Source organism: Hyperoodon ampullatus, assembly GCF_949752795.1.
Source record: "Hyperoodon ampullatus genome assembly, chromosome: 2".
Classification (NCBI taxonomy): domain Eukaryota; kingdom Metazoa; phylum Chordata; class Mammalia; order Artiodactyla; family Ziphiidae; genus Hyperoodon; species Hyperoodon ampullatus.
In genome coordinates, this window is record NC_136915.1 from 4,822,076 (window position 1) to 4,843,923 (window position 21,848).

The 21,848-nt window shown below is 45.1% G+C and overlaps 1 protein-coding gene across 1 annotated transcript in view; it reads left to right on the forward strand.

Annotated features, from left to right (window-relative positions):
- Positions 1-296: 296 nt before the first annotated feature.
- Positions 297-21,848, forward strand: part of CAMTA1 (calmodulin binding transcription activator 1) — a gene marked incomplete at its 3' end in the record, with an annotated part of 904,685 nt that continues 883,133 nt past the window's right edge. The window contains 1 exon segment of the mRNA XM_079696990.1: positions 297-481. Coding sequence (XP_079553116.1) covers positions 437-481 — 45 coding nt within the window. The 5' untranslated portion in view covers positions 297-436.

Here is a 21,848-nt window from a genome sequence, read left to right on the forward strand (position 1 = left end):
AAACACTGTAGTAACGCCCAATCAAAACGCCACGTCTCGGCCTCGAGGAAATATTCCGTGTCGGCCCCTTCCTGATTGGGCAGTTCTTTCGTGCTCTGGCCACTGGAAAGCTTTGTTTAGGTCTGGAAGGCGGGCTTTCCTGGGAGTGGGTGGGGAGGGGGCGTTGATTCTTGACCAATCCTTTCATTCCGTTGGGTGGTGACTAGCCAATGGGCCGGATGGATAGGACGCTCCTCCCGGAGAGTAGTGAGACCCCTGGTGCGGGGCGATTGGTGGCGGGAGCGATGAGTGGCAGCCGCGCGGCCCAACGGGCTCAGTGCGTGGGCCGCGGGGCGGGGCCAGGGCGGGTGCGCGGCGGCGGCGGGGTGGCTGGGCCGGCGGCGGCGGCGGCGGTACGAGGCGCGCGCTCGGGGTCCCGGTCGCGAGGAGGAGGAGGATGTGGCGCGCGGAGGGGAAATGGCTGCCGAAAACAAGCCGGAAGGTAAGAGCCGGAGCGTGAGGGGCCGGGGGTGGCGCGGCGGGCGGCGGGACCCGGCCCCGCCGGACATCCCGGGCATCGGCGGCGCCGGGCGGGAGCGCGGGGGCGCGGCGGCGGCGGCGGCGGCGGGCGGGCGCCCCGGGCCGGGGAGGGGGCGGCGGGTGGGGGGGCGGAGCGCGGCCGGGTCCTGAGGTGACACGCGGGGCGGCGGAGCGCGGCGCCGCACACCCCCACCCGGGGGCGGGCTGGGGCCGGAGGGGCGGGGGGCCGGCGGGCGGGGGCCGGGCCCAGCGAGGAGGAGGAGCCGCGGAGGGAGGGCCGGCGCCTCCCCCACCCGGACCGGGCATCCCCGCCGCTCCCGGGCCCGGCGCGGCCCCCGCCCCCCGCCCCCCGCGCCGGGTCCGGTGGGGGCCGCGGGGCGGAAAGTTTATCCTCCTCAGGCCCCCTCCGGCCCCGCGCCCCGCTGCCCCGGACCGGTCCCCGTTGGGGCACCGCCGGCGCTCAGCCTCGCCGTCCCTGGTTCTCGGCGGCGGGGCCGGGCAGTCGCTGTCCAGCCTCACCCTGGAGCCCCGTGGGCGCCTCCCAGAGCCGGCGGGGTCCCCGCGCTTCTCCCCACCAGGGGGACCCCCTCCTGCTGAGCGTCCCCGGGCCGAAGGGCCTCGTGTGACCCCTCCCCCTTCCGTTCCTGGGAGGGGGCCTGCGCAGCATCCCCGCCCCCAGCAGTCGCTCCCATCCTACTCCTGCCCTTGCACCCCTCGCAGCCAGGAGGGTGGGGTCTCCGTTTCTGTGGCAAGTGATGATCTCCATATTCCCTTGCCCTTTACCTTCTGTGACCCTGATCCTCCTTTGGCAGAGGGGTCCGTATCATCCTCTCATCCTCTGTGGAATCTTTTGGGGCCTCTGCACACCATTTATTGACCCTTATGTCAGGACAAGGGGACTCGGGCTCCCCATGTTCTTCTTCCCTCACCCAGTGGATAGTGGGGGCCTGTGCAGCTCTGAAGTCATTTCTAAATAGGAAGACACATACTTCTTACAGATTATGCACGCTCTCCGCACACTTTCCTGGGTTAGGGTGAGCTCATTTCCTGAATACCCTTTGAGTTGCCCTCTCTCTCTTTTGGGAGGAACTGGACATTCCAGTGCTCCTTTCCCCATCTGTCTCTGTCCCCTGACACGTCTCTCTCCTTGGAGTTTCTCGTCTGGGTGAGGGTGGTTGCCCCATCAGATGTAGGGCCGGGGTCCCGGCAGTGACGGCCTGTGTCTGAGGAAAACGGGTCTATTTTTGCTTCCAGTTTACTCTTGCTCTTAGGTCGGGGCAGCATTCGTCAGTTGACGCTACCCTCCCCCCCCCCCCCCCCCCCCAGAAAGAGGTTCATGTGCCCTTGGCTTTTGGTGTTCGGATTACTGTCTTCTGTGCAGTGAGAACCAGACTTCATACATCCTACATTCAAGAGACTTTGAACCTTCCCTGGAAATAAACTTCCCATTTCTTTTTTAAGAGAACTCATATCCTCCTTATGGCTTCTGTTTCCCAGTCAGCCATATTTAGTGAGCCTGTTACCTTGACTTTTTCTAATTTTCTTAAATTGTATTCATGTTGGCTGGGTAAGAAGAAGCCATATGCCTTTCCATCCAGAAAAGGGAGTGTAGACACCCATGTCGCCCACGTGCCATTCGGGAAGAGGTTGCTAGTGTGCTCCTTGTTGTACTAGAACCTTCCTTGGGCCCTGGTGTTGTCTCTCGTGGGATGCAAACATTTCTTTCGATCTTATAGGTTTCAGGTGAAGGGGAAATTTAGATGCTTTCTGTTTTTATGCTGCTCTGGTTCCCTTTTGGCAAAAAATGATACTATGCATTTGTTTATGTATATATATACACACACATAGGCACGTATTTATATGTGAAATCATATCCATTATCTATACACAGGAAGTTGGAAGGGTTAGATGTCTCTCTCTACATCTTGGGTGTATATGGGGACCTTGACGTGTAAGGACATAGCTATGTATCACTGTTGTTGGTAACTCTTCAGGCTTAGAGGAATCAGAAGACTGATGAATGGCCAATTCTTAACCACTCTTTCCTTTGTCATTTGTACTGTACTGAGTAAGCAGAATGACATCCTGAATGTCCACCAAGTCCCTGAATACACACAGTGTAGAGGGCTTGCCCATGTGCACCAAAACGTAGGCATTCTGAATTTAGGGGCGGTCTTCTCCGCTTGGGTCTTCACGGGGTGAGAAGTTCCCATCTTGACTTCTTTACTGCCGTGTAGGAGAGAGAGATTTCATGTATTTCGGGCAAAGGATAGGGGCAGGTGAGAAGAATATGTGTTTCTGTGACAGAACTAGGAATGAATGGCCATAAATATGTCACTGTTTTTGTTTGGCCACTTAAATAATTGAGAGAGGTTGTGCACATTAGGAAAAGGTACCTTTGGGAAGGCCTGTGACACTTTGTGGAAGGGTGGGAGGGACGATTCTCCAGGTTTTCTCTGAGCATCACAGTTTGTGTATTTGGCCATTTCCCCTTGGCTCTGGGGCCCCTCCCTCCCCTCCCTCCCGTAGCTGGAATGGTTGTTGGGTGCCTCACTCAGCAGCCCAGTCTTGCTTTGGGACAGGTCGAGTGTGGAGCCCCGTCCTCCCCGACAAGCTTTGTCAAGACTGCGCTTTTGGACCTTGAAGTGCTTTTCTAGCGAGGAGACTCTCCACCTGGGTTACTGAGTCCAGGGCAAGGTTACCCGGAGGATTGCTCAGCATGAGTCGTTGACGTCACGGCTTTGCCCCTCAGTCAGTATTGAGTTATCCAGTGGGTATCATACCCATTGTCTGAAAGTTGTGCTTTTGACCTCAATTTCCTTTTTTTTTTTTTGGTTTTTAAAAGTTTTTATGCTATTTCTATTCTGCCTGCATGTATATTCAGTTGATGGAATTGTGTATTTTTAGGGTGTAGTATTAACGACCCTGGGAAAACAAGAGTCGACTATCTGCTGTATATGTTGGCGTGTTCCCAGTAGAGTCCTCTCTCTTCCAGTGGTGGAGCCTCTCCTGCCCTTCCCTGTACCACCGGCTGCCTTTTGGAATTTTCCCTGCCCACCAGGGTGCTCCATTCCGTGGGCAGTAGAACGAAAATGGTAAAGGTTAGAGGAACACACCGGAGGTTAGTGTGCAAAGTTAACGTTCCTTTCTTTGAGTTTTACGCAGTTATGCTTTCTGTGTCACCCGTCCCCGTAGATTATTGGAGATCAGCTTTTTCCTCTTACTTTTCCAGTGCACGGTCAGGTAGACAGGTTCTGTTCTCTTAATGATTTTTCTTTTTTATATCTTTCTGTTAGAGCATCGCTCTCCCCTGCCCGCAGCCCCCTGTCCCCTTAGCCCCAGCTTTCTGGACAAGGCTGGGTGACCCACGGGACATCTCTCCCCTGGCCTTTTTGAAGACCTGACTTATCCTGCGTGCCTGGGAAATGTTGGGTTTCTTCATCTCATTGTTCAGTGGATTCAGAATGTTGACATGTTTGCGGCACCCTCTACTCATGGTCAGATTGGGTCAGATTTTCCTTTTCCAAACAGTAGGGTTGCTCTTGCCTCCTCTTTGAGACATCTTTATATATCCTGCTTATCCACATTTTTCCATTTCTTTAGTTTTTAGACTTTCCTCTTAAAATAACCTATTCTTCAGAGTCAGGTGGCATTATTTTAGCTCTCTGTTTATGCTGGGTGTGGTCCCTGTGCCTGGTGGGATTATATTTCTTTCTGGCTGCTTCTCAGTTGGCCCATCTTCTAGCTTAACATTTCTTCCCTTCCTCATTCCTCTGGGCCATTCTTCATTTCCGATTTGCTGAGTTTTGGGGAAATACATCTTTGTGTGCAGTTGTACTTCTTTCTAATTTGCTTATGGAAAAGCAACAGAAGGTGATTCTCACGTTCTCTTCCTTTCCCCTCCTAGTGTACACATTGCCTCCTTTGCGGGACCTTTGAATTTGGCCTTTTGGAGAGACGTTGTTTTTATATCCACGTTCTCATCACTGAGTGCATTCATCCTGGAGACCTTCATTCACTGAGCTTGTATCACGTGCAGGGATCTGTGTGTGCATGGGGTGGGGGGGTTATGTGACTCTGCTTGAGACCATAGGGGTCTTGTTAGCCTTTTAGTGTGAATGACATTGCTGTATATCTTGTGCTTGTCTTTTTATGTATTCGTGTAAGGAATTCTTTTCTGAACTTTGTTTGGATTGTAATCTTACAAAGAGATCCTCTAATAGTGTACTATCCCATTGAGCTTTTCCCTGTCCCTGCAGGAGTCGGGGTGGTGGAGAGGGTGGAGGGCAGACTGGGAGAAGCACTCAACAGCCTTCCTTCAGACTGTGTGCGGGGTGTGTGTGGGTGTGGGGGTGTGTGTAGAAAAAAGTAGTCAATCTTCTTCCTAAATGTCTAGGTGTAACTTTTAGGTCATTTAGATATATGTTGATTGGGATGCTTGTATAACATTTGAACAGCAGCATAGTAGGAATTGTATAGCACATGAAATCAAATACATCCTTTATAGAAGGAAGTGATAGAAAATTTTCTCATGATTACCTGGTAAATTTCATATTATCAGTTAGTAAGGACTGTATGCGCTGCTGGTACATTTTTGCTGCCGGGAAGTGTTATATCTAAATTTTACGCCTAATTGTAGAGACCATTCTTAGGCGAGGTATCTGGTATACATATCACTGCTTTTGTTTATTATGTGACTTTTAATTCTTTACACTTTTTATTGGTACTGTTGTTTGTGTCTTTTCTTTATTTTGGTAAAATAGCCTTATAGTATTTTGGGGTGTAGGTTTGGTGTACCTAATGATGACAGTAATGATAAAGAATTAACCTGAAATGCACTTTTTCTTTTCCTCCTATGTTAAATCAGATTTCCCCTCTACAATATCTGTAGAAACCAATTTTGCTAGTATTTCACTCTTAAGAAGAGCTCTTGTTAAGATTGTTGTAGTATGGGGTTTGCCATGGTCCTTGATCCGTGTGAATACGTGACTGAATATTTTCTGTGGGGGCAAGGTGATGTGTGTTTCTGTTGTATTTCCATTATAACAGATCATTTTCTAAAATGTTCTGTATCTTCTAGAATCACTTACCGTGACCTTTTTTTTTCTTTTTGATGTTCTAGATGGCTTAAGTCCTACCTCCCTTTCTTCCCACAAGGTTTGTTTATTGCCCTTCTCATTGTTATTATAAAAAAAATTTGTGGATTACTGTATTTATAGCCTCTCTGTCATTCAGTAAAGAGGGATGCCCACCATTCTTTTTGTCCTGTAGTAAGAGGCAGTGTTACTTCTTGTAGGGAGATGGAATGGGATTTAAGCCACGAGGTAAGGGGTGATGGTAGTATTTGTAACTGGATAGCATCCTCGGTGAAACACTGTGTCCTTTTGGCACCTGGGCCTCCCCGTGTAGACTTTTGGAAATTTTTGTTTTTGCTGCATTTAGCCAACTTCTTTCTGTTTCTTTGGCTTGCTAATGATACACTTCTTTGGGCAGAGGCAGCAAGTATACTATTGATACTTCATTTGGGGCCTTCATTCACGAGGTAATATGGGGTCTTCTAATATCATGCTGCCTGTCTTAGTACCATCTCTGGTCTTTGGTGTCTTTGAGGGTGAGGGCAGGAAGTATTCTGGCTCCGCTTCTATGTCCATAGAACATGAGTTAGGATGCACGGTCATTCACCCCCTATTCCAGATTATAGTGTGTAATCTGTCTTTCTTTTCTCTTTATTTATTTTTTGAATACCTAATCAGGTTCAGGATATAGTTGATCAGACGCTATTAGATCCCTGTATCTTGTGCCATCCATGGATGTCGTGGCCATCAGTCCTGCAATTAAGATGTGTTACCATTCTGTCATTAGAAAGAGGGGCTTGTAAACATATAGATGGTCTTCCATCCTGTGATATTTGTCATGTATTTGTAAGGAGAGTGTTTCTCTGTATATATTGACAAGGACAGCCATCCTTGAATTTTTTATATGGTGGGACGAAGTAAAGGGTGGTTTTTTTTTTCCCCATCAGTATGCTGGCTGTGTATTTCTGAGGTTCTGTTGCATCTTTCTGCTTTGAACGCCATTGCTTGTAGAAGGTCGTGGGCCTCCTTGTGTAAAGATTGGTAATGCTTCCTGAGCATTTTTTAGTTCATTACCCTGGACTAAAAAAGAAATATTATGTACCCCACTGCAAAGAGAGGCCAAGTGTCAGCCACATTACTTCCCTTTTCACTTTTTTTTAAGAGGGTTGTTCATTTACTTTCAGCTGATTGACATACCGTAAGCTGAATGACCAGCGATATTTTTGAAATGGTTCTTCTTCTACATTCACCCCAATGTTTTGCTCATTCTTGGTAGAATTGCATGTTCTCTTGCACATGAGTCCCTCATTTGGAAAAGTGCAGTCCGATTTTATTTCTCTTTTTCAGATTTAGCCAGGCCCTTCAAGACATGTAATGAACGTATCCCTTTCTGAGCCTGTTAGGAGAGGGTATCGGCAGGGGAGGAAGACGTGCTGGTTGGGGCTGGATCCCTCACTCTGCTCTCTGCAGTATGGCTTTGTACTTACAGGTGCCCGATGTGATGTGCCTTCAAGTAAACGTTTGGGGCTGAGTTCTGAACAGTTTTAAACACGTCACCACCTGGACACGAATTAAGTGGCATTAATCTCACTCGTGATCTCGCTTCCTAATGTCACCCAAATACACCCCCCCCACCCAAATCTAAAAACAGCACTCATAACAAAATCCCCAAAAAGGAAACCATGAAGGCCGGCTCTGACCCCGCCTCCTCTGCGGCTCAGCTGCTAGCTTTGGACACGTTGTCAGTCGCTCCCTTTTGCATAGACAGCCTTCAGTGGGGTTGGCGGGTGACACAGAGCGTTCAGTTATTTAACAGACCGTGCCTGTCTCTCCTGTCTTTCCTTAGCAGTTACCACAAGGTAAGATCATGTATTTAGTCACTTAAAAACACTTGCCAAGTGGATTTTTCCTCCTTTATTTCCACCTAACCATTAGAATGAATACTGGAATTTGTCTTCTCATGGTAATAGTGAATTACTGTGTCCCTACTTTTGTGTCCAACATCTATGAGAAAATGGGGCACTAACTCTCTGAAACGGCAGTCCGACTCACCAGTTTTCGGACCTTCTCTCTGTGGCCTGCACATCATTGCGGAGATGACTTATAACTTTCAGCTAAATCTCGTGTCTGTAACAAGTGATAAACCAGATATTTAAGTTTATTTAATCTTTTTTACAGCATACGTTTAACAGTATGTATCTGTGTTGTATTAGAATGATATGCAGATACAGCCAGAGGTACTCCTGCAACTAACAAAAAAGAAAGAAAACAAAGCCTTTTTTCTACTTTGAAAAACAGGTACTATCTTTTTTTCCTTCATCAGGGTTGATTTAGATTGCCAGAAAGCATTTCTGAGGGTACAGCAATACAATCAAGAGTTAGTCTTTTTAAAACTTAGATTTGGTTTTTAATTCTTAGCTGAAAAGTTATTCTTTTTTTTTTTTTTTTTTTTGCGGTACGGGGGCCTCTCACTGTTGCGGCCTCTCCCGTTGCGGAGCACAGGCTCCGGACGCGCAGGCTCAGTGGCCACGGCTCACCGGCCCAGCCGCTCCACGGCATGTGGGATCTTCCCGGACCGGGGCACGAACCCGCGTCCCCTGCATCGGCAGGCGGACTCTCAACCACTGCGCCACCAGGGAAGCCCCCTGAAAAGTTATTCTTGAGGAGGTATGTGCCCCACTGGTTTTCTGGGGCACATGGTTATCAAACCATTTGGAAGCAATAAAAATAAATTGGTACAAAGTGGGAAGTTATCAAAGAGAAAGAAAAGATGCGATAGTGAAGAAATTACCCATTTATTTTTAAAAAATAATCTCCAAGTGATGACTGTGAGTGTAAATTCAGATATCCTAAGGAAAAAATGGAACGTTGGTATGGTTACCATGCTGAAATCGGCAAATATACTTATTGTATGAAGAACACTCCCCAAAATGGGGATGCTTAGAAGATAAAGAAGTTGATGGGATTGGTTATTTTAAAATGTTAAGTGTTTTTTCTCTTTTAAAAAGTAATTGAAATAAAGTAACCCTTAGTGAAGAGAATGTAAACTTTAATGGAAGTTCAGCAGAATGAAACATTTAAAAAGTGAAATTTGAAGATAAGGATTTTTTATTGTGAATCCACAAGGGGGTAGTGATGTTCTATCAAAGATATTTGTGGTGGAAATGTGAGATGATCTCTTTTAACATTTTAGATTTTCAGATAAAACCAGTATGTTTGCATTTTAACTTAATAAGATCTTTTAAAAATGTTTATTGGCAAAATTGTTTACTGCTTAAATTAAAAAAAAAAATCCATTTTGGGTGAATGGCTATTTTAAGCCATGTGAGTGGTAAAGAAGAGAAAATGTCCCTGTAGTTTTGTGCTCTGGAGAGGTGATCGAGGCTCTCAGGGTCACTTATTTTCTAAGACTGTAATAATGTTAAATTTCCTGAGAAACATTAGGAATCTAGGAATCAGTTACTTAAGTGTCCTGAATAATAGGATTTTAGTAAATTGTGTCTAAACTTCATAGAAGTTTGTATTACTAGTTGTATTTTAAATTCTGTCAAGAGATGAAAAATGTGAACAGTCCACATGCTAGCTATTCTTAATAGTTCTAAGTACATCATATTTTTATAATCTCTTTTTTTATTAGTTTATATTACATCATTAGATAAAAGCATTTTTTTCCCCTCTTACATAAAAATTCCAGTAGCTTGCCTGAGGTCACTGAGTCCCACCCTGTTATATTCAGAATTGTTTAAAAATTAGGCATGGTTTGGCAACGCCAGATAGTTTTTAGTGAAGAACTGAAACTATGTTGTGTGCTCTTTTTTGAATGTGATGGCACACGGTGGGAGGAAGATTTAAGATGCGAATGAGACTTTGTTCTTATTTAGAGACATAGCTAACCATACTTTAAAAAAAATAGTACTTTTAACAATAATATGAAATATTTCCATGGTTTAGAAGTTATGATTGTTCGTGGCATATACACTGTGTATTTTTCATATTTGGCCTAGGGAAAAGGTTGTTAATGGGGTTCTCTCTCTCTCTCTTCTGTCCCCTTTTTTCCCCTCCCTTCTTTTGAGCAAGGGCTTCTTCTGTCTTATACCCTTTATTAAATGACTAGTGGTTTAATATCCCCAAAGATGCACTGTTTCTTCACAGACTACCCTGAGCTCTGCTGGGAGCTGAACTATGACGTCAGCGTTTTCATTCATGAGTTTGGTTCTTCCAAATCTCTTCTCTTGTTCTGTGTTCCCAAGCTGAGTTCTGGCACATGGACAGATCAGTTTACCATCAGCCCATAAATCAGTGATAAAAGGTAAAACAAAAGATAAGATACTGGAGTTGTTTCAACAGAGCTGGAGTTGCTCATGCTGATTTGCATCAGTGTAGCTTGGACAAGGTTTCTGGCGAAACAGATTGAATCCTAAAAACAGTCAGTTTAATTATCTCATGATTTTGTGGATTGAGCTGTGTTGTGAACATATTGACACTACATTTTTGTTCTCCCATGAAGTTCAGGGTGCTGTGCTGTAGCTCCTTTGTTATAAAGTAGCATTTCTGTTGTAATTTGGCTAAATCAGAGGATTCTACTTTATTTCAGAGAGGTTAGGCCTGCAGATTAAATTATATTCTATGCAAATTACTTTTGGAATACATTTGGATTTTTTTTGAGGGGGGAGCGATTCTCTTGCTCTTGAAATATTTTAAATAACTATTGTTTGATACTTAGAGTTTCAATATGTTGTGATTATAATTATGTAACTGGCATGGCAGCTCTTGTGTCGGAGTTGGGTTTTATCTTCCTAGATCACATACTCCTGTAGCTGTTGACTCTAGCTTCTCCTCCAGGGAGGTCACTGCTTGTAATTCAGTGCTGCGTGAGAGCCGTTCTTGAAGAAATCTTGTTTGGAGTTTGCCTCTGCAGGGCCGCGTTGGAGGCTGAGCCTCTGGCGTCTGGCATCTTTCAGGCCTCCTGTAGTTGATGAATGGTGAGCTTTAAAAAAAAGTTCATTTTCTCTGGTTTCTTGGGGGTTTGTTGACTTTCCAGTTATTTAATTGCCAAGAAACATCTAGAAGTAAAATGTGTTATATTTAAAAATCATTTTGGCCCAGTTACAATTTATGGTTAGAGATGATTCGAATTGCAACCATTTTGATTGATACCCAGTGTTACTCCTGAGATGACTTTTTAAACCTCCTGACAACTCAGAGATATTGTCTTCTCCCAGCCTTAAATGAAATGAGAGCTTGGTGTTCCTTTAGGTTGAGCCAAGGTTTCTGGTGGGGAACAGAGATTTGTGGTCTGTTATTTAGCTTTCTCCTTTAAGTAGATGCTCTGAGAAAAAAAATGAGAGCAAGTAGACGTGCATAAGCATTTGAAGCTGACTTAAATGACATTTATTCTTTTCTCTAAGAACTAAATCATTTTAAAATTATTTAAATACAATCTCCAGGAAGGACTCTAATTGTAAATACTATTGAAGAAAGGAATCTTTAATGGTAGAGGGTTTCCGTAAACAGTCATTTTCAAAACGGTGTTCTACTGTGTGCTGCTGTAGGATATATGAAAAGTTATGGGTTTTGATATCAGATTTCAAAATGTTGGGCAGCCTAGCTGTAGTGCCAGCAATATCATTTTTGTCTTACCCCTAACCAAACAGTGCTAGATGAGTCCTCTGGCCACAAAGGCTTAGGTTTCCTGTATGGCTTTGAGAACAAGTCCACTGTGGTTCCCAGCTCGTATTCTTCTCTTTCAGTAGCCAGGAGCACTGGCGAACGGGAGCGAGGACCCCGGCTAGAGGTGTATTTTCTGCTCTGCTTGCTGCCACTTCTGTAGGCCGGATGCTAGAAGCCTCTCTCCCTGGCCTCTGCAGCCTTCTCTTCCTTACCACATCCTACCTCGTCACTCTTGATTCTGGCTCCGCATCTCCTCTTGCTTTTCCTAGGCTTCTGCTCTAGTATAATGAGTTAGTCGGTTATAATTTTAAGGGGATTCACGTGTTGGGTAGAGGGTAGTCCTAGTGACAGCCTCTAAAGCTCCTTCCCAATCTGACTTATGATGCTAAGAAAATGAGGTTGCATGTGTGGGATTTCGCTTCATGGCTTGCTGTGCTGGTGTGCAGCTGTCTTATTCTGTGTAACTCTCTCTTTTCCTTTTGAGGTACTTGCTCCAGGTCAGGCCGGCTGTGTACGAGGAATTTGAACTATAGTCACCGAGGTGCCTCCTTTCTGGTATACGGAGAAGGCTTAATTTTTTAGGCCTAACACGTTGCGAGTTAAAAATTGCAAAAGAAATTGTTAAAGTTGTTAAAGATGCACAGCACAAAAATGTTCATTCTGCTTAGTTATTCCCTGTGACACGTTTCAGGTCTTTATTCTAATATGGATGAGAGTTTATAGTGTTGGAAAAACAGACTTAAATGATACACGATTACAGATGCAAAAGTGTCTGCTAACCTCAGACATTTTATGTTTAAGGTAGTATTATTTATATTCATTTAGCTTTATTTCCTGGAGTTGATTAGTATAACTGTTATTAGGATGTATCGATTGCTAGACTCTTCCTACTAAGAAACTCTTGTGGATTGGGGAGTTTCGCTGAGTCCACTGTAATTGATCATATAGCATCTTCACTTGGGCATACTCCCTGGGCCGCTCCAGGCCTGGCGTTTGGAGATACCTTGAATATAATTTAGTTTTTGAAAGTTTCTTTCATATTTAAAGATACTGAGGGTCAAGTTAAAGTTCCCGGTGTTCTTGGCAACATTCTCTGCCTTATCCTTTCTGTCTCTGCCATTATGAAACGTGCTGGCTGAATCATTTGCTTTGACAAAGCTTCTGATGGAGGTCTCTTCCTCCTTTAATTTTATCCGTAACAGGCTGTTGTGCTTACAAAGAGAGCTATAATAAGCGGAAGGTGGCGAGTGGGTACTCAACATTTTTGAAGTACTTGTTTTTCTTCCTAGGGGTCCTCCAGAAATTGATCATGGATTACTTGACTGAGTTCAAGGCCCAGAGATTTATTCCAGGCACTCTGGGAGGCGAGGACCATCAGTCTTTTTCCACTGAATCTGATGATTCTCCAGATGACCCATTGCTGCCCGTATGGGTGTCTTCTGATGCAAATCAGGTGATAGTGGCAGCCTTTCTAACTGGGCTGGATCTCCTTGACAGCCGGTGTGTGTCCTCTGCCGGTATTTTTAGGCTCCAGCTTCTGTGGCCGGGGCTGGAGGAGCCGAGGATGGACTTAGCCACCCTGGGGCTGCTCCAGGTGGTTGCGGGTGTTCTCTGCCGTCTCCCTCCGACGCCTCCAGCACCACCTTGTCGCTTGATGACAGAGCCTAGACGGAAATCCCTGTTTAATACAAAAGAATGAAAAAGTCATGGTTTTCAGAGCGCTTGTAAAGATAAACAGTGGTGAGCAGTGATGGTGCACAACGGCGTGAATGTCCTTAATGCCACTGAGTTGTACACTCAGAAAAGGTTAAAGTGGTACATTTTAGGTTATGTGTATTTTTCCACAATTAAAAAAAAAACCCCAAATGGATTTAAAACCCAATGACAAAAGTAGCTATAAGGAGCTAAAAGTAAATGTGTGGCAATATTTTCATTACACTAAGTTGGCAGGTTGTGCCTTAAATCATCAAAATCCCCCCCCCACCCCGCTGACCCCTGCATGTGCGCGTGCGCGCACACACACACACACACACACACACACACACACACACCCCGAACATCAGATGGCTCTGAGGTTCATTTATATAGAAAGTGGACACTAGGACACTTGACGTCAGGGAGGGGAAGCTGGCCTTCCTTTAGTTGGAGCTGTTTTTCTTGCAGGGAACACAAGCCACTTAGGTTAAGTGAAGGTGGTTTTTGTGTAAGAAGAGCAGAGGCCATCTCAGCCTCCCAGGATGGAGACTGCAGTGAACTGGACAGTCTGGGAACTGCACCCGGAGAGCCTGGAGTGGCCTTTTCCTCTGGAGCCCCTGGGGCTGAGCGGGGGTCATGGCTCTGCCGGCCCTCCTCTCTGCTGCTCCCCGTTCCTCCTTGCACACAAGGCTTCTCACTCGCGTGCAGCCTCCTTGCCTCACCGTAGTTTGCATGCAGTGGGCAGGGGTCCCGGTCATGGCTTCTGTGCATCCTGACTCTGGTTCCAGGGCTCACCGTCATCTGACTCCAGTCTCTATGGCATGTGTTTAAAATACTCCAGACTGAGGGTTGGACTGACTCCTCTCAGCCACTTGCTTTGTTTCCAAGGCTGGGCGTTCACCCCGGTCCGGTGCACGCTGAGAGGGAGCTGGTTAGGGTTGCTGGCCTGCTAATCACTTAGAGGGGCTTAAGGTGGATTGTGGGAGAAGGGGACTGTAGCAGGGGGTCCTGACGCCTTGACCTCTGTCTCCATCAAACAGTGTAAAAGAAAGAATATTGACTCCAAAATGGATTTCTCATGTCCACTCGCTATAGCGAGTAAACTTTTTGCAGAGAAAATGTTCCCTGTGGCTACAGCTTTGAGGCGGAGCATCCTCAGCCAGCCAGCCCTCTTGTGTGTGGAGCAAGTCAGCAGTGGGTGTGGCTGCTGTCCCAGGGCTGGTGCTTGGAGTGGTGGTGAAGCAGCTGGGACACGTGGGAACCTGGTGGTCTGGCAGCCATTGCCCTGGTGGTTCTCAGGGAGAACCAGGCAGCTTGAGGGATGCCAGTGTCTTCTGAGGTGTCCCACGGTTGAGATGCTTGGGTGGGCTCCCTTGCCTTTCCCCGTCTTGTGGACCACTAAACCGGGACGGTTGGAGACGTTGCCTCTGAAGAGGGGGTCTGGAGGGTGGAAACGGAACAGCCTCTGTCTTAAGCACATGTGGCTACCTGTATGCATACTTGTTTGGCTTTTCCTTCCTATCCTTCCTGCATCTAATCTCAGGTTTTTCTTGATTTCTCATGGTAGAAGGAGGAAGTAAAATTATAGTAAACAGGTAGAAGGCTGAAAGCAATGGTTTGGAGGTCTATGTAAAAGGGCTAGTAGCCAGCACACCACTGAAGTCTGTGAATATACAGCTGCTTAGCAATTGATGTTTCATAGTGATGACCTTGAGTGTATTCACAGAAGCAATACTAAGTATGCTATGCTTAACAAAAGAGGAAAGTATATAATGTTTTAAAGATACATAAAGGGATTTGATTCCTTTTTAATAACAGCTTTATTGAGGTATAATTCATATAACATAAAATTCACCCTTTTAAAATATACAATTAAGTGGTTTTTAGTATATTTACACAGTTGTGTAACTATCACCACTATCTAATTCTAGCACATCTTCATCACTCCAAAAAGAAACCTCTACCCGTGAGTAGGCACTCTCCTTTCCTCCCTCTCCTCTGCTCTAGGCAATTAGAAATCCACTCTCTGTCTTTATGGATTTGCCAATTCTGGACATTTCATATAGATGGAATCCTACAATATGTGGCCTTTTGTGACTGGCTTCTTTCCCTTAGCATAATGTTTTCATCCACGTTATACTGTATATCAGAACTTCATTTCTTTATGGTGGAATGATAATCTATTATATAGATATATGGCATTTTATTTATCTATCCACCAGTTGATGGACATTTGAGTTATTTCCATTCTTTGGCTACTATGCATAATGCTGCTATGAACATTTGTGTACATGTTTTTGCATGGACATGTGTTTTCAGTTCTGTCCGGTGTACACCTAGGAGTGGAATTGCTAGGTCATATGGTGACTCTGTGATTAACTTTTGAGGAACTGCCCGACTGCTTTCTAAAGTGGCTGCATCATATTACATTCCCGCCAGTGATGTTTGAAGGTTCCAATTTCTCCACATCCTTGCTGGCACTTGTTGTTATCTGTCTTTTTGATTACAGCCATTCTAGTGGATGTGAAGTGGTATCTTATTGTGGTTTTGATTTGCATTTTCTAAAGGCTAATGATGTTGAGCATCTCTTCCTGTGCTTATTGGCCATTTGTGTGTCTCCTTTGAAGGAATGTGTATTCAAGGCCTTGGCCCATTTTTGAATGGAGTTGTTTGGTTTTTTGCTTTTGAGTTGTAGGCATTTTTGAGATATTCTGGATATCAATCCCTCATCAGATGTATGATTTGCACATATTTTCTCCCATTCTGTGGATCGTCTTTTCACTTTCTTGCTGGTTTCCTTTGAAGCACAAAAATTTTAAATTTTGATTGAGTTCAGTTTATCTGTTTTTTCTTCTGTTGCTTATGCTTTTGCTCTCATAATTAAGAAACCATTGCCTAATCCAAGGTCATGAAGATTTACACCTATGTTTTCTTGTCAGAGTTTAATAGTTTTAGCTTTTACATTTAGGCCTCGGATTCATTTTGGGTTTTTGTATGTTGTGAGGTAGGTAGGCCTCCAGCTTCATCCTTTTTTGCATGTGGATATCCAGTTGTCCCAGTACCATTTGTTGAAAAGACCATTCTTTTCCCATTGAAGTATCTTGGCACCCTAGCCAAAAAATCAGTTGGCCATAAGTGTGTGGGCTTTGTTTTGGAGTCTCAGTTCTAATCCATTGATCTGCATGTCTATCCTTATGCCAGTACCACACTGTCTTGATTACTGTAGCTTTGTAGTTAAGTTTTGAAATTGGGAAGTGTCTGTCCCCCAACCGTTCTTCTTTTTCAAGATTGTTCTGAATATTCTGGGTTCCTTGATTTTCCATATGAATATCCAGATCAGCTTGTCAATTTCTACAAAAAAGGCTGTTTTGATATTGATAGGGATTATATATTAAATGGGTGGATCAATCTGGGGAGTTTAAATCCTTTTTATGGATCTGCTGTTTGGGAACTAGTCCTGCCTAACTCAAGCACCCAAGCATCTTGCCTTAAAAAAATTGTTGTTTAAACTTATTAATATAGTAGGCTGTGGTGTTGAAAAACCTAATTCCCTATGAGGCTGGAATTGGACTTTTCAGGTTCCAAGAGAGCAAATAGCTACTCATATAGCCTGTATAGGTCGACTTCTTGTGGTGTGGGTTCTTTTGATGTGAAAGTTTGCTGATGCCTTGCGTGTTTAGAAAAAATGTGGTATTCTGGTTAACACTCATTCTGATTAATAGAGAATTAACAGATTCCATTCATGAATATTTAATTATAAAAGAGCTAGAATATATTACAATAATGTGACATTAAATTTTATGTAATTGTCATTATTATTGGAGGTGTCAGAAATTATTTTAGGATCTTGTAGTCCTGTGGAGGCCATGTGACTATCCGTTACTGTTATACTCTTAAGGCAGTTCGTTTACTCAACACATAATAATAAAGTGCCAGGCCCAGAGAAGGACAGTCATGGTCCCTGTCCTCACGCAGCTGACAGGGAAACCAGCGTTAATCAAGGTGCCACGTGTGAGTACAACTGATACACTGCACTTGCCTTCCTAGTGCTGTATCACATCCATGCTATGCAGGCGAGTGTAGTGCATCAGAAAGGGATTTGCTCACCTGAAAGCTTGGAGGAGCTTCTTGAGCTGAACTCGGAAGGAAAATGGGAATTAATTGAGGGAAGAGTGAAGGAAGGAAGTTTTAGGTAATCGGATGGCTGGTTAGGGAGATACATGGGCATACTGTGGTTATATCTGGCTGTTTGTAGCTTTTGAGGAGTCCCTGAAGCCTTGACTCTGGTCTTTACCCCTTAAGTGCCTTGTGACTTTGAGCAAGTAACAGCCTTTCTGAGCTTATCTACTTACTGTTTTTTAATCTTATGAGGCAGTGTGTAGCCATTTTTACTTAGAGATACTTACTGAAAACATACAGAAATTTAGGCTTTTGATTGATTGTATTTATATAATTCAAAAATAATTATTTTTTCATGACCCTCTTTGGTTGTTTACTTAAAAGTGCAATGCTGATAAATTGAGTATTTTTCTGAACATTTTTCCTAGTCTTGGAAATTAGGATTCACTTCTGTTCGTAATACTCCAGAAGCTTCCAGCCTGCAGGGGAGCAGATATGGATGTAACTGAGTCAAGGCAGGTCATAGTGAATGGTGTAATCATGTGCTGGAAGGAACTGGGAAGACTTCTGGAAGGAGGTAGAATTTGACCTGGCATTATTGACAGGCAAACATGATGGTTTGACGAGAAATTCCAAGCGGAGGAAATGGAGCAAAGGCACAGAGCCAGGATTACCGGGGAGGCTGGGGTTCCTGGTGCATGTGGGTAGATGAGCCTGGCAAAGTAGGTAGGGGCCAGGTTGTCAGGGCTTGGAAAGTCAGACTGAGGAGCCTGGCGTTTACTCTCTCTGCTTTGGCAGAGGCTTTAGGGTTGTTTGTTTGTTTGTTTGTTTTTTTAGCGGAGGAGTGGGATTGATTGGTTAGTCAGTTCTGCTTGAAGGTGCTAATAAGGACCGCCTGCTTCCTGCTCCAGCGTCCTCGCCACTCTCCAGCTGTGGTGAATTCTTTTAGATTCTGGCTGTCTCAGGGCACCATGCTTTCTCTTGGTTTTAGGCCTTGCGCATTGTCATTGCCTTGGCTTAGAAGGTGCACTTTCCTCTAAAACAAATAACACACATACTTACACATATGCTCTGTTTCGCTGCCTCTCTTTGTCCTCTGGGTTTCTGCTTAAATAACACTTTTCGGAGTAAGCCTTCTTGACCTTGCCTCTTTTCAGATTGGGTTGTGTGCCCTTCCCTGGTGCACCCATAGTACTTTTTGGTTTTCCTGGTCCTAGCTCTTTTACTTGTGTTGAACTTGCTTGTTTACTTCTCTTTCTCCTTCAGTTAGATTTACATCTTTAGTGGTCAGAGGCTTGAATACCTGGCACCTGGGGTGGGCTTAGTAAATGTTTGTTGGTTGAATGAATGAACGAGCAAAGAGGAAGGACTGGAGTTGGGAGACAGTAGCTCCTGGCAGGAACGTCTGTAGCAGTGGGTTGGAAAAAGGAGCTGGTGCGACTGAGCCGTATGTGTATGTGTGAGAGAGGCACAGTTTTGTGCCTGACTGACCACGGGCCTTGAGGGATGAGGAGAGTTGGAGGTGACTTTAGCTTGTGAACCTCAACAGCTGGTGTTAGTGAGGCCATTAACTGAGGGAGGGAGGAATAAGGAGGGATACGTTTTGGGGAGACTGGATGCAAATGTTATCGGTTCTGTTTTAGGTGTAATTGGGGTAGCGTTAGCATGTGTGTGTACAATATGACATTGGGAATGTGGATCAGAGATTAGGGAGTCATTCATATCACCCTGTTTCTTCTCTTCATTGAACTTTCAGAGGGCAAGGGAGCCCTGGTGATGGAGTCCATAGAGGTCAGCCTCCCTGGCACAGGGCAGGGTGGAGAAGGGTGGTGAGTAGACCTGGAGGGGCAAATAGAGCCTCTGGCAGAGTATGTATGTTTCATGAACGTAGAACCTTGATTGTCTTGCTTGTTGCTATTATACAGCTCTGTGCCCAGAACAGTGCCTGTTGGTTGAAAGAATGAATCAGTTCAGATGAATTAGGAGTAGAATTCATAGTAGTGGGTGAAATTGTCATGGGAAAAGAGAAGGGACTTGTGGGCAGAAATGTGGTGAATGCTTCCATTTAAGTGACACCAGAGGGGAGAGGACCAGAGGAGACTGAGGAAGAATGGTCAGAGAGGTGTGGTAGAACAAGAACATAAAGTCAGGGACGCTTAAGTGCAAAGGGCTGTAAGGAGGTTATCAGTTGTAATGCCGAGAGGTTGAGTAGAATGAAGACTAAGAAAAAGGTACTGATTTTGTCAATTTGATAGTGAGTTGAGAGGATGAGAAAGAGGTAGTGAGAGAGTAGACAATTCTTTCAAGGGTTTTGGTGGTAAATGCAGAGTGCTGGTAAAATGATAGTGAAATGATTGATCAAGTCCAAGGTGAGAAAAGAAATCACTGGGCCCTGATCAGTGTATTAGTTATCTTTGCTGCTGTAACAAATTACCACAAACTTAGTGGTTTAGAAAAAGACACATTTATTATCTGGTTCTGTGGGTCCGGAGTTCAGGCAGGGCTTTGCTGGACCTGCTGCTTCATGGCCTCCCAAGCCTGCAGTCAAGGGCTCATTTGAAGGCCCGACTGGGGAAGGGTACTCTTCTAAGCTCACATGGTTCCTTCATGGGCAGAGCCAGCACAGTAGCTTGCTTCATCAGAACCAGCAAAGGAGAGTCTGCTAGCAAGACAGGAGGCACGATGCACGTTGCCTATTCATGGAATTGATGTCCCAGTGCCACATTCTGTTGTCAGAAGCAAGTCACTAGGTCCAGTGCACACTCAAGGGGAGGAGGTTATACAAGAGTGTGTGCTAACTTCAGGGGGTGAGGTTCATGGGCAGTCCACCTTGGAGTTCCAGTAGGGAGGGATGATGGCCCTAGGGGGCATAGGGCAGTTCTTCGGGAAGATGCCCTGTAGGGCAGGATGGGAAGTTTTGGAGGTGAAGTTCCAGGTGTGAGGAGGGTTCAGGTACGTCGCGTTGGGGACCCTTCTGAGGAAGCCTTCCCTGCCGTCTCTCTTCATCCCTGATGAGAGGCATAGGTGCCTCTTGAAGTGCTCTCTCCTATTAGATGGATTAACAGACTGTATCATAATTGTCATTGATAAACCCTCTGCTTTGCGAAAATTGAATTATTTATCAGCAAATTCTTGGCCAGTGGGGGTATCTGTCCTGCTTGCCTTAGGATGTTGCTAAGGATAAAATCAGGTAATTCATATGGAAGTATTTTATGGAATGTAAAGAGATTTGCAAACAAAAGACATTACTTTTTCCCCCATGTTCAGTAGGGCACATGGACTGTAGTGTACATTTTACTTGTTAACTTGGGTTCATTTTGTTGTACCTAAGTTACTGAACTGGGCTTTATTTAATGCTGTGATTGATATTTTTAGGACTTTTCCAGTAGACTGTTTACTTTTATGATAAATGACCCCAAACTGCTGCACCTTTCAAGTCCTTGTATCTAGTTTATTGTTTTTTAAAAATGTGTCTTTGCTGTCCCTTGTCACTTTTGCTTCTACTTATCTGTCAGTCTCTAGCTGTCCTTTCTCCTTCTGATTTGTTGCTTCTGATCTTCTCTGGGCTTGGCAACCCGATAATTAAGCTTACTAGAACTATGCGTGGTTTAATAGGAATCAAGCTAGGACTGTGGATCAGAGAGCCCTTCTCACAGTGAAGTGTGTGAGCTTTTGCGCGTGGACAGATGTCTTTGGCCGCTGAGAGTGTCTTGGCGTCCTTCCTAGTTCTGGCTGCATTTGGATGAGGTGAGGCCCCACGCAGCCAGGTTCCATTCAAGGGGACGCCTCATTGCTCTGCTGTGAGAAACAATGTCCTCTTCCCCTTTGGTTTTGTTTTTCTTTTTAAAATTTTTATTTATTTATTTATTTTTGGCTATGTTGGGTCCTCGTTGCTGCGCGCGGGCTTTTCTCTAGTTGCGGCAAGCGGGGCCTACTCTTCGTTGCGGTGCGCGGGCTTCTCATTGCGGTGGCTTCTCTTGTGGAGCACGGGCTCTAGGCACGCGGGCTTCAGTAATTGTGGCTCACAGGCTCAGTAGTTGTGGCGCACGGGCTTAGTTGCTCCGCGGCATGTGGAATCTTCCCGGACCAGAGCTCAAACCCGTGTCCCCTGCATTGGCAGGCGGATTCTTAACCGCTGCGCCACCAGGGAAGTCCCCTCCCCTTTGGTTTTGATGAGGTTTTAGTTTTGGGGCTGTAGCAAATAGTGATGGTGATGGGCGGTCTGTGGTTCATGGACTAAAAAATGTTTGAGAAGCACGGAAAATCTTTCTACCAGATCAACATCCAGACCTGTGTGTGTGTAGCGGTTGTGTTGCTGGCCTCTCCTTTAGGATGTTGAACTCCCGGCTTGGATTACTAGGTATTCTTCCACGTTCCTCGTGTGCTTTGGCTTTTCTGTCCGAGCAACTTGTGAACATTTTCTGCCCCAACGTTTGCATTGGTTCTTTGTGGAGACGCGTTATTGCATTATTGGGGGACGGCCTGTGTTCCGTGGGAACAGCCCAGGAGTCGTGTAGGGAGCCCTGCGCCTGGCTCTTGCTCTGTCCTCTTCCAGCCTGTGGCCCTTGGCAAGTGTCTCTGCCTGTGCCTTGGTGCCTTTTCTAGAACAGACATCATGTCTGCTCTGCTGCCTTCTGGGGCCAGAATAAGATTTTAAATGTGAAAATGCTTGGTATATGTACATAATATCACATGGAATGCCTAGCTTGTTGGGTTGATATTTTATGTCTCTCTTTGAGTAGTTAAACAAGTTATCAGTATCAGTCATGA